We start from the raw sequence: 13,494 nt of genomic DNA on the forward strand, positions 1-13,494 counted from the left end.
AATCCAACAGCAGCCACCTAGATTTTGGTGGTATTTGCACCTCTTGCAAATATTAACTTTCCCTTCCAAAATCCAAAGCTATATATCTCCAATAAGGATAGACTCAGGTCTAAGGTGCTGGATGAGAATTGAACTTGAAGACGACGGTTCAGTTCTGAAATCAGACATGTATTTCTGTGTGATCTTGTACAAACCAATAAATCTCATTGTGCCTCAGTACTCCACATGAATGTCGAGGGGTGCCACAATGACTATTTCCTCTGCTGTTTTAGCTAGGAATGTCATTAGAGAAGGACCAGCTCTTGTCCAGCCTGTGAATATGCTAAAAACTATCAGCAAACATACACTAGGACTCCAGTTGAATTAGGCTGTTTAAGGGGCACCATGAAATAAGCAAAAATCAGTATCACTTACCATAGTTCTTCCGTTTGTTTTTCCAAGATTTTATCATAATTTTTCTACTAGTGCCCTGGCCTTTAACATAACTTCATTTTGAAATGTATGTACTTGCCTCTCTGTAGAGATGAACTGCTGAGTTATTCTTTTATAAATAATTTATATAAACAAAAGAATCAAGCTTAAGTATATTGAACTCTTGCTCCAGGGTGTTCACAGAACAGAACAATTCTTTGATGAGTATGGGAATGTGACCTAAATGAGCTAGATTTCAGATATGAGATACTAGACACTACCATGTGTGTGTATGTGCTTTTATAAAATAGTGTGCATTACACTAATATTTCAAGCTTTGCAAAAACAATGTAAATAATACATGCACCATAACTATAGGCTTGCTTGTATATTATGGGGTGCATGGAAAGAATGGCAGCCTGTCAAGCCACACAGCTACAATTTGATTCTACTGTGCAGTTGGAGGAAAATTACCAGTCTGATTCAACATGACTCAAGTACAGGGATGGATGAAATAAGCTCCATAGTCCGCCGCCAAAGGCGAATTAACCATGAACAGAATTATTTCATTTATCAGTCTCTGCTTCTGCATTTTCTTTGGGCTACATGATCAGATTGCTGTCATATTTAAATGAAGAGTGCCTGTGTACATGACACATTGGCATACTATATGACTTTTAATTAGTATTTTAGTAAGATCAGCTGTTGCATTTATAAAAAACCAGTATATTCCATAAAGTAACATTTACTTTAGTATTTTGAAAAGGTGCAGAAAAGCAAGGAAAATTTAGAAAGGAAATAATTTATTTCTCTGTTTTACCTCAGTCTGCATATGAATTACAAAGGTATGTAAGCAATAAGAACATGCAAAGCTGACTCAGAATTTGTACCAGTTTTAGCCACAGTATTTTCAGAAGACAAGGATTGCTTTGTTCTGGCTGGCTGCAGGTTACAGCAATGCACTGATTTATGAGCATAAAGTTATCTTTATCATCAGAAAGCCTAGAAAAAAAAAATCTTTTTTTAATGTAACATTTCCAGGTTTTCATTCTCTCATGCAGAATGGTGTATATTCCTAAAACTCATCTGAAGAAGAAAGCCATCAGAGCTTAAATTATCTTCAGAATCTCACTACAACATATTTTTAATGTGAGAAGACTAGCCCAGATGTTAGGTTACTAACTTGTGAGTCAACAAATATTATTTATTTCTTAACCAATAACCCAGTTGTCAAGTTTCCTAGAAGAATAAATTCAACATATTTAGGTAGGGAATTCAAGGCCCTTATATTGGACTAGCTATCTCAGGGGTGATCAGTTAGTGAGTGCCTTGATTTTCTGGCTCCTGCTAGTGCAGAGGGCTTTGTGATGGAAATTCTGACAGTAATAGAAGCAGTGTCTCCCTCATCAAGCACTACCTCAACACATCAATGTCTCTCCTCTTCCAAAGGTTATTTCCCCCATGTAAGAGAGGTGTAGTCACATGTGATGCTGAACTATGAACTTGGATGACTGGGCTTTAAAATCACGATGAAGGCAGGTTTATTCCCAAACACTAAACAGTGAACTCTGGCAGCTTAGGCCCAGAAATACATACTGTTTCAGGCACCCGCTAGCGATTCAGTAACCACAAGTAAATTAGTGATAATGTCTTACAGACTGAGCATTAAAAGATGAACTTACGGAAGGACAATCTGCCCTTGCCTATTTTTGCTCCTGGCTGCACCTTCTGGTTGGATCCTTAAGCTGGTTTATTGCATGCTATGTTTGTGACGATCAGTAGACCCTGTCAGAATACACAGCACTGCCTGCTGTGTTAAGAGCTTGTGGGACTGCAGCCCACTGGTGATGGCACAACCCATGCGTAGCTCACACCCAGCTCCTGGCTTGCCTTCCATTGAGAAGCAGCCAGCCCTTGCTGCTGCCCATCAGACAGACTGGTTTCTCTCCTTTGTGAGTGGGTTGAATTATACATGATTCACAGAAATGTTATTTTCTGTTCGGCATGCATGTATATGCTAGGGAGTCCAGATGTTACATATGAAAAAAAATATGTTGCCTGGTTTTGCCCAGTAGGTTTCCAAACTTCATACCATATCCATGATTGAACACAGCCAAGTAACATGTCAAAAGCAGAAATTTTTGGCTTTGGAGTTTAGGTGTATGGTGAGTGTGGACTGAGTAAAACTTTGATGATAATGATGTGTTTTGATTATAAACCTTCTCCACATGTGGCCTGCAAAGATTCTGAATGCATCATGCTTGCTGTCTATTAATGACTACTGTCTTTTCCTACAACGGAAAAGCAGAATTATACCAAAAAGTATGATTTGGTATCATTTAGTGTAATTTAGGTCAAACACTCAGGGTTATATTGATAGACAGTCAAATGCATACTTCACTATCTTACATGCTTTCATACTTACATCTGACATTGAACCCCTCCCTAACCTTTGTGATTTCATCAGCTAGATGAAGGCACGGTGTTGGAGTAAAGTTTAAGCCTTGCTTATGATGGAAAAAGGCAAATATATTATTACCAGTTAGCTAAATGCATGTCTGATGATAAATATTCTATCCTACCTTTTGGTTCAGCTAGAAAAAGGAAATTTGAAGTTTTTTCAGTTAGGGACATACTTCTGAAAAAAAAAAGAAAAAAACCAAACCCGAACCAATAAATAACACATAGATTTTTTCCCTTTTCATCCCTCTCACACCACTATAGACTATTGCAGCACAAGGAAAAGAAAGTTAATTGCACACACGGTTGCAGTTACTAGGTCTTCTTTAACTTCTAAACCTGTTACGACTGTGAAGGGAGTCAAATGCACAATTTCCCAAAAAAGCAAATTTAGAACATCATAATGATAAATTGGAGTCATGTTTCATGTAGTAATAGGAACATTTATTTAAATAATAAATAATGCTACACATTGAGTTTCATTGCCAGTTGAATTGACCACAACAAAGACTTACGCACTGGCCCAGAGAGCAAAGGAGATGAGCCTGGAAAGGATGATGATATTTTTCAAATTAAAAGCAGAACTGAAAAATCTAATAGGACTTTGCTGAAATTTGAGAGATTCATGATTAACCAAAAACAAACAAAAAAACCAAACAGAAAAAAACATAAAAAGAATTAGGCTGACCACTTCAATCCTGACTTACATAACTCAACAATAGCTGGTTTTCTCTTGGGAAATAGCTATATTTTCTTTTATTCCTTTTCCAGACATTTTTATCTTATCATCCCTAAATGGTGGACTTTATGGTTAGTCATGGAATTTATTCTATCATTAGTTTAGTGAAAGACTGACTCTCCTTTACACCACAATGTATTTTATATCTCCTTTTCTTCTGCAAATTTGTCAACGCATAATGTAAGATTTTTTTTCTCTGCTTTCTATTAAGGACTATAGAAAAATAGCAAACCCACAACTACTTATGAGGTAAATTTTCTTCGAAATCAACCCCTATGGATAAATTCTTAAACAAACACACTTGCCTCCTTTAGCTAACACAAAGCCATGCTTTATAGTGATACACCACAGCAACAGGTAACTACAGTAAACTTTTCAGAGTCAGCAGTTTCTTGGCTTCCCTAACTCAACCTAGGAGCAGGTAGATGCAACTAAATCATACAATTTTATGGTCAAGTTCCTCACGTGATTTTAATTGTTTCCATCTCAAAATCCAAAATAATTGGAAACATGCTGAAGAAAAACTAAAGAAAAAAATAAAAATGGTGACCAAGATCAGCACAAAGGCATGGCCTGTCTCCAGCTATAACAATGCTGGTTTGGGTATATACTATACTCACAATAATACAAGATTGTCTTTAGCTGAATATGTACATTAGTTGAAGTGGTCTAAAAATTGTCTATCATTATTATTATTACCACCATTATTATTTATAAAAAAAAAAAAGGGTTTGATGCTTTCCTTTTATTGCAGTAGTTAGTACCAAAACAGTGAAGAATAGGGAGCCAGTCTTTCTGCCATTGTCCAGAGGAGCAGAGAACTCCTGTTCCCAGCTGGCTATAGATAAGCCATTAAGATAGGAAAGCAGATAGAAAGCAAACAGAATATTAAATGTGATAGTAGCAAATAGCACATTTCTTCCACAGTTTGGGGGTAGGTGGGTTACTGAAAACAGGCTCAATTATACAAAAAAAATCAACACTGTTAAATGGCAACTGAGAATACAAATACTGTATGTCCAGTCTTCCCCATTCATGGCCTCTTTCCCGCTTAAAAATTTCGTCTGGGTGGAATTTAAGGATATTCAACCTTGTCTAGGATTTCTGAGTGTCTGGCAGATTGGAGCTACTCTGTAAAAGGTCGGACCAAACTTTGCTGCCAAACATCCAAAAATCTTGGCTGTTGCCTCTGTGGATGCACAGATCGGTTGCATGTGACAGTGTTCTAAGTCCAGCAGTTTTGAGAATCATTACACACACTGCACACAGGCTACACAAAGAATGCTTAAATACTTCTACCTGAAAAGTCACAAGTATAGCTATGATGGGCATAGGTGAAAGAGACAGATACAAAGTGAATGTATGAATTAAAGAGACCAAGACAGGAGCTCACAGACCACCACTCCTGTCTAAAACCTAGAAATTTCTTGAGCAGCAACTTGCACCCCTGCAGCTTTTCCTAAAGGACATACCATATGTAAAACAGGGTAAATGGTTGTCAACACATTGTAGCAGTTAATGAAGGGAAGTGTCTTTGAATAATTCTGCATGTAGATGACAGTGTGAGGAAGCAATTTTGACTGAATCCCACTTTAGCCACTTCCCAGCACAGCAGCCACTCCCATGTTGCCCTTGTCTAAAACTGAATCTCTTTTGAGCCACTATAACACCAAACATCTCATACCAGTAGCAAAGGATTTTGTGCCATGTCATCATCCTCAGTCATTATATGGGCTTCTCTTATTTCATATCCTGCCATCTCAAATCTAGCCATATAATATAGTTAAGGCATACTTGTGGAGTGCCTGCTGACTAAGGCTTGCAAATGGCTGCTTCAAGTCCAAATCAAAGGGAAGATAACCAAGATTTTGCCATGCAAAGCTGGTGCAGCAGCCACACTAAGACAAATTGGTTAGATCTCAGTTTTTTTCGTTAATAGGTAGTTGAAAGCATTTACAAATGCTGTAGGAGTGTTTCTCTCCAATGCTTCTTTTAATACTTCCCTACTTTATCTCTTAACATATCACATAAATGGGTCTCGCCCCTGTCTCAGAACAGATGGCAGAATCACCATCAATCTTCCCATTGCCGCTTGTTTCTCATTGCCTGATCTCAGTTAATTTTCTCAGGCACAATGTTTCAAAGGGTACCTGTGCAACCAGCAGCAGCAAAAGTGGCCCTGAATTTGGCAAACTGATGCACATCATTGGACTTAACTGATTTGAACAAATACAGATATGGTATTACAATAACAGGATGGTAGAAAGAAACCAGAAAACACATTAAAAAGGGGCAGGATTTGACACTGACCTGGCTTGCCTTAAAATTAACCATCCATATCCCTTACCTAGAGGGAGATGGCATGTGAAGAGCAGAACAGTAACTACTTAATGGGTGGCAAACTGAACTAAGTACCCCAACATCTACTCAAACTATGAACTACATATCAATACCTGAAATCTATCTCCCTGGGATTAGAATACCAGGCTAGATTTAATAGTTTGATATCTTGGTTCTGGCAACGGACCATATATGATGGTTCACATGAAGTAGAAAAACAACCCGTACTGCACTGTTGCCAACTGTGCAAAAGCTTTATCCAAGGAGAAAAATTCTTTCCTGACCCTTAGGCAACCAGTCTGTGGTCTGTAACATGAAATTTGGCTGTTCCTTTCAAACAGAGCTATAGCACAAGTATTCTTTAGGTTCATAAAATTAATGACTGTTAATATTACTCTTAAAAATTATGTATGTGCTGCCAAAGCAAGTTGACTTAACTGCTTGCCACAATCAAATGCAGAGGTTAATATCACTCTGGACAGGGAAGGGTTTGTTGGAAACCGATAATGCTTTAACTTGACATTTTTTACTGCTTGACACTCAGTGACATTACAATAAAGAACCACAAGTGTTTGTGTTATATTTTTGATGTAGTGAGTCTATTGTTATTTAAGTTCAACAAAATCATGTGTGGTCAGCTAATCACATAATTATCAATTAAAAAAGCTTGTTTGGGGCTTTTTTTTTTTTATAAGCAACAACTCTCCTGAAGACTATTTTATTGGTCTCAGAACCCAAAGCTTAAAACAGGGAGGGAAAGATCAAGAGAATGCAGTTCAGTGGTTATAGAACAGTAAAATCTTTAATTTTTTGTTCTAAGCTTCACCATCAATTTGCTGCAGAAATCTAACTAAATCTCTCCATGCCTTGAAGTACAGAAGTTAACATGGACTAGGGAAACCTGGGTGACAACACTGACATTCACTGACGCCTTATGTGGACAGTCACAGCGCAGAGCTCTGCCGGGGTCAGTCCATCCTGCTGCTCTATTCACCAGCACACATCACCAGTGTCTTGGTATTTTTTTCCTGCCACAGAAAACTAATCTCCTTTCTAAGACTTCCTCAAACAGTCATGAAACCTTTTCAGTGTTTCTAAACACAAAAAGGAAACCAGAGGGTTAGCTTGCCATCTTAATATACACATGGCAATGATCACAAACCCAGGCAAGAGCTGAACCTGAGCCTTAACAGTAGAATGGGCCAATTCAGGCTGAGCGCAATACTAAGCTGTGGGTATAGGTAGCTGTGAAATGGAGTCAGGTCAACATTTAAAATGTGAAGGTAACCTACCCTTTGTCTTACTAAGTGGTTCCACCCCTCAGTGTTCCAGGCCAAAATCGTGCTCATGCACCTGAAAGATAATGAGCTAATCTTTTATTCTGAGGTCACATTGGAAAACTGGATCTGAAGTCAGATATAGGTAAACTTGCTGAGATTTTAGTAAGAAAACCAGGGTGGTAGTAGGAGCAACAGAAAAAAATAACTCTTGTTTAATGGCAACTCCAGTTCCTTTCTTTCTCTAATTTTTAATGTTTATGGGCTATTTCTCAATTTCTGCACTCTCCTTGATCTTGAACTGCTATTTCACACAAGTTATCTTATGTGCCACTGGAAAGAAAAGCAACAAGTTTGACCCTGGGGCGCTCTCTTCCTTGTTCACTTAATGAGTGTACAGGATCATCAAAATATCAGCTTTATATCCTGTCTTAGTTTCTCAAAATGTTTGCTCTTTCTGGTAAGATAAATTCCACTGCAGAGGAACTCTTTGAAGAAAATCTCCTGTCTAGCCATTTTTAAAACTTTTTATTTTTCTTTAGCCCAAGTCTAGTTTAATATTTGTACTATGTGATGAAGCAGAGTATCAGCAACAACCCATCATAACATCTGTAGCTTCTTTTCTAGGATAGAAAATCCCAAGTATGCTCAGCAGCTACTTCTATTACTAAGTCTTAATGAATTTTTTTCATTACGATTGTCCTTCTGAACAGATCCATTATCCTTCTGAGCCTCTGGAACATTAAAGCGACACAAGAAGCAACATTGCACTAACCAGCTGAAGATGGACCCAGATGACACGAGCTGTGCAGGCTGCTGCAGCCTTAAGTGACAGTATCCTTGCAAATGGTACTGTTGTGCTCCCCCTCATCCTGCCCACGCTGCTAGACTAGGAGTACAAACAAAATACTAATCTGAACCTACCAGTTATAAACAACAGAACCAAACACGATCTCATCCACCGTCTTACATTATAAACAGATCATACCCTCAATTTTAATAGTTGGTATTGTAATTACTAACCTAATTTTTCCTGCATTAGACAATGAGAATATGTTGCGCTCCATTACTCTCTATACCCAATTATTTCAACATAGCTTGTTCCCTTTTTAAAAAAAAAAAAAAAAACTAAAATAATTGCAAGTTTTTATCTGGACCTCCAGCTAGGATGGATTCCAGGAACTTTGGAACTAATTCACAACAATAAAGATTGTCTGTTTTATCTCTTCAGCTGTGTTACATATTTCTTCTCACCCCTGTTACCTGAGAGAGGTAAAACAAAACTCCTCCAGGGCAGCAAACTGGACTGAGCAAAACACAGGCAACGCTCCATGCATAGCAAGAAGCTGAAGTGCCAAAGGCAACGGCTGTAATTGCATCATGGTTTGCCAAACCGTTAAGGCAGGCTACTTGCCACAAAGTAATTGCAGATCTCACATGTATTTCAGCAAAGTTGTGCTCTAATATTTGGCATTTGCAAAAGCACTTTGAACATTAAAAGTTTACTTCAGCTATATGACATGTGTGCAACTAGAATATTATCATCCCGATTTTCAGATGGAAAATTAAAGACTTCAGCCATGCTCATATACCAGAACTAGAATTTAGATTTTCATCAAGTAGGTTCAATCCAGGACTTTAATCAAAGCATTGTTCCTTCAGTGAACTTAAGCCTGTTAGTTTACTTAGTATTGAATTTGCTTATTTTTTCCAAGCTGCTACAAAGACCCCAAACCTCAGACTTCACTCTTGCAGCCTCCAAACCAACTATAAAAAGGGGATAGGTATCCCCGAAAAATTAAAACCAAATCTGAAAAAAATGCAAAGCACTGATGGCACTCTACCTTGTTGGTCATTACAATTGCTTCCATTTGACTAATAATTAAAAGTCTGCAGAAGGCACTTAAAATGGGGAAATATCCCACTTGAACTTTGAATTAGGAAACATGAGAAACGCAAAAACAAATCATAACAACATCACATGCTTCAACTTCGATCTCTCTGTACTTTTACTGCCAGTTGTACTGTTGTCTGGAGAAACCAGAGTTCCTTAGAACAGTATTGTATGTAGGTGTCACATGCCTCGAGCAGCAACATGTGGCCATTTTCCACTGTGTCTGAAAAAAAGCAGGGTGAAATAAAGAGACGGGGGAAAGGATAAAAACAGTATGAGAGGGAATGCTCACTGCACCTGGCCAGTGTCATACAGACAGAGGGTTTCTGACTGGCGCCTTAAAATCACACTAAGCTGTGTGGTTCGGTTGATACATTGGAGGGAAGCTTTGCCATCCAGAGGGACCTCAACACGCTTGAGAGGTGGGCTGATGCCAACCTGATGAAGTTTAACCATGCCAAGTGCAAGGTCCTACACCTGGGTCGGAGCAATCCCTGGCACAGCTACAGGTTGGGCAGAGAAGAGATTCAGAGCAGCCCTGCAGAGAAGGACTTGGGGGTGTTGGTAGATGAGAAAATGAATGTGAGCCACCTCCAGTGTATGCCCACAGCCCAGAAAGCGAAGTGTATCCTGGGCTGCATCAAAAGGAGCGTGACCAGCAGGTCGAAGGAGGTGATCCTGCCCCTCCACTCTGCTCTCGTGAGACCTCACTTGGAGTATTGTGTGCAGTTCTGGTGTCCTCAACATAAAAAGGACATGGAACTGTTGGAACAAGTCCAGAGGAGGGCCACGAGGATGATCAGGGACTGGAGCACCTCCCGTATGAAGACAGGCTGAGAAAGTTGGGGCTGTTCAGCCTGGAGAAGGCTGCATGGAGACCTGACATCCGGTATCTGAAGGGGGCATACAAGGATGCTGGAGAGGGACTCTTCATGGGAGACTGTAGCAATAGGACATAGAGTAATGGGATAAAACTTAAACAGAGGAAGTTCAGGTTAGATACAAGGAAGAAATTCTTTACTGTGAGGGTGGTGAGGCTCTGGAACAGGTTGCCCAAGGAAGTTGTAAATGCCTCATCCCTGGCGGTGCTCAAGGCCAGGTTGGACAGAGTCTTGGGCGACACGGTCGAGTGTGAGACATCCCTGCCCATGGCAAGGGGATGAGAACTAGATGATCTTAAGGTCCTTTCCAACCCTATCCTTTCTACGATTCTATGATTCTGACTACTGTTCATGAAAAATGCCAACTTTTCTTCAAAAAAAGTCAAATCCAAGAACAACTTCTGTGTTTACACTTAAAAATTTATATACTCCAAAAATTGGTTGTCTGCCCAGTTCCTGGCCTGGCCTGCTCTTGTATAAACAAATAAGATAAATATCAGATGCCCTCTACCAACCCTCTGTTTGAGTATCAGAAGTTATGAATTTCCCAAATTCCTTCTTGCCCTTACTTTTGTTACAGTAAATTTGCAGCTTCCTGCCTCTGTCAGACAAGTCCTACTACTTGAAAAGATTAAAAGTGCAGTCACTTTGAGGATATAGCTGTCAGCATACAGTGAGAGCACGACATGGACAGAAAGAAGCTGAAAGGGCTGAGAAGGAAAACCGGCAGCTTCAGGAAAAAGACTCGGGTCAAGGGTGGAGAAAAGAAGATAGCTAGAACAAGGAAGGAATCATATCAAATTTGAAGTATGAAAGATATAGGGATGCCAGTAAACACAGTTCAATGTCTCAAGTATGATTGGAACGAGAGAACCCAGAATCCACAATACACTACACTACACACCCTTTAAAAACCTTTTGGGTTAACAAGTTTCCTTGAACAGATCAATCTTTCCTCTGAAAATTCTCTACGGATTCCTAGCTTGACTACAAGGAAGAACATGCCATAGCTGGGTTAGATTTGTGTTACACAGGAAGATTCACAAGCAGGTAGATCTGGGATGCAGGCAGATGAATATGCAGGGAGAATAGGTACTCTCTGATTAGAGACAGCTCTTGAAGCAGTTTTCCACTGTGCTCAGTGCCTGGCATGCTCAACTAGGTTACACTTAGCACATGCTCAGGTTTTGCAGCACTCTTCTCTCAGAAACAGACCTGTAATACTCCTGCCTCCTCAGAAGAGTAATGACTGGTGTATTCCATTTGAATAAAGGTCCTGTATTGCAGAGGTAACTTCATCATCTTTGCAGCCTACTAGGCAGCTTTAAGAAAGAGAAAAAATAAATGGAGAAGTGCTCCATCATCTCTGTTTCTTACCTTCCCCTCAAATCTTGCAGTGGCTCCCAGCTGCACTCGGATATTCCGAGGAGGAAGAGTAAATGCGGGTGCTTCAACAGGAACAGGGGGACTGAGTGTCAGAGAGGTTTTGGAGACTCTAGTAGATGTCACCAGTTTCACATCCCCCATCATGTGGACTGTAAAAGAGAAGGCAGTGGTATTATAGAAGTTATGAGGAATAGTTACTTACATTACAGTAACAGCTAAGAAACAGATCAGTAGCAGATTGTTCTATATGTTCATTATATTTGTGTACATAATATGAGTCTTTGGCATAAGGTGAAAAGTGCTACCTTCTGGGTGGAGAACTAAGACCAAGGAAGAATATCTGGTGTGCCTGCAGTTGCCATCAGGGTCACAGACTTGAGCTGAACTCAGTTTGAACTTTCAAGTCCCAGATCAGAGCCTTAACCATAAAGTCATCCTTTACAATTGTATTGAAAGGTAATAACATATTTCAGGAGGATATTTTCACAATGTGACTTTGATTTTCCTGGCTTCAAATACACCAAAATCAGCAAGTCGCAAAAGCAGAGCCAGCATTACACAAGTACTTATGAAATAAAGAGACCTCTGTTTGCACTGGATTTAAGTTGCAAGCAGGAATGTGGAAAATCTGATTTTTCATACCATGCTTTCAAGATCTTAAGAAATATCTGGATCTCTCACTCCAAAGCACTTCTAGTACATAACAAATACTTTTGCAGGAATTTCAAGTCTCTACTGCAAATCCTTCTACAGCACAGACCCATAAAATAGCACAGAGACCTAATTACAGATATCTCCCCTTCAGAGGTGATTCTTCCGCTACACGTTTTATGTTTCCTCAGGAAAAAATTATTGTATTTTCAAAAAGCAAAATTTCAGGTTTTCTGGTGAAGAAAGTAGTAGCTGACCCTAACACTAATTCCTTAAATCATTTACATACATTAGAAGACCCACTGTAAAATGTCTATTTAATAGACAAGTCTGACAAAGAAAAGAACCTAAGAAACGGCTTCACCCACCACTAGATCATGTTGTACCAATGAAGATCACTGAGTTTTCAGTCATAACCCTCTGCCATACACACCAATCCATGACAGACTCTGTATTTATTCATCTGGTTAAAATAAATAATACTTGAGTAAACAGTGAAACTTCAATTTGTACCAGAAAAAAAAAAAAAAAATCAATTAAACTATGGTTTAGAAGGCAAATCCTCCCAAGATATCAGTTACATTCTGTATGCACACAGCTATCATCACTGCAAATAACAACCATTTGCCCGAAAAAGTGAGAGAATTATTCTTTCAATTAATTGTTTTCTCATTAAGGAAGCCTCCAAATTCAGTTCTCCACTCAGCTAAAACTCTAGTTTATTCCAGCAGACCTTGAATCAATGACACAGCTGTAAGCTGATGCTTACTAAGTCTGTATTTGCCAGCATACTTCTAAACTTAATTTTAATTTGCACATCAATAACAAACATTTTTCAAATCTCAAACTGCCATAAATATCAAGTGTGATCTTTTGTCACTTTTAGTATGTGACATTGATAATTTTGTATCTGCTTGCCACTTCTAAATTGGCCTAAATCCCATTTTAGGGTTTATTTGTAATTTTCTTTTTTTCTGTCCTCATTCTTAAAGTGCTTCCTTGAATTTCTCTTTTCCACAGATCATCTTCACTTTTTGACATGCTCAACTAACTACTCAATCTTCAGTTTTATCTCTGTCCTGGGTTCAGCAGTAGCAGTCATTTTTCTCCTTCTTAGTAGCTGGTGCAGCGCTGTGTTTTTGACCTTCAGCCTGGGAACAGCGCTGATAACACCGATGTTTTTAGTTGTTGCTAAGTCATGTTTGGTCTGACCAAGGACTTTGTGAGTCTCATGCTCTGCCAGGGAGGAGGTGAAGTTGGGAGGAAGCAGAGGCAGGACACCTGACCCAAACTAGCCAAAGAGGTATTCCATACCACCATGTCATGCCCACTATATAAACTGGAGACAGCTACCTGGAAGGGCTAGATCACAGCTTGGTTCGGGCTGGGTATCTGTCGGCGAGTAGTGAGTGGCTGTATTCTCTTCCCTTGTTGTTTCTCTTATCATTATTATTA

General features: G+C 39.2%; 1 protein-coding gene across 1 annotated transcript in view; it reads right to left on the minus strand.

The window, feature by feature from the left end:
* The window catches only part of MYLK (myosin light chain kinase), a gene marked incomplete at its 5' end in the record, with an annotated part of 215,674 nt that overhangs the window by 143,128 nt on the left and 59,052 nt on the right, over positions 1 to 13,494 (minus strand). Inside the window, one exon of the mRNA XM_080620716.1 lies at positions 11,380 to 11,537. Within this exon, the coding sequence (XP_080476842.1) occupies positions 11,380 to 11,537 (158 nt within the window). The remainder of the gene's footprint in view (positions 1 to 11,379; positions 11,538 to 13,494) is intronic.

Source organism: Psittacula echo (assembly GCF_963264785.1).
Source record: "Psittacula echo genome assembly, chromosome: 6".
Lineage (NCBI taxonomy): Eukaryota > Metazoa > Chordata > Aves > Psittaciformes > Psittacidae > Psittacula > Psittacula echo.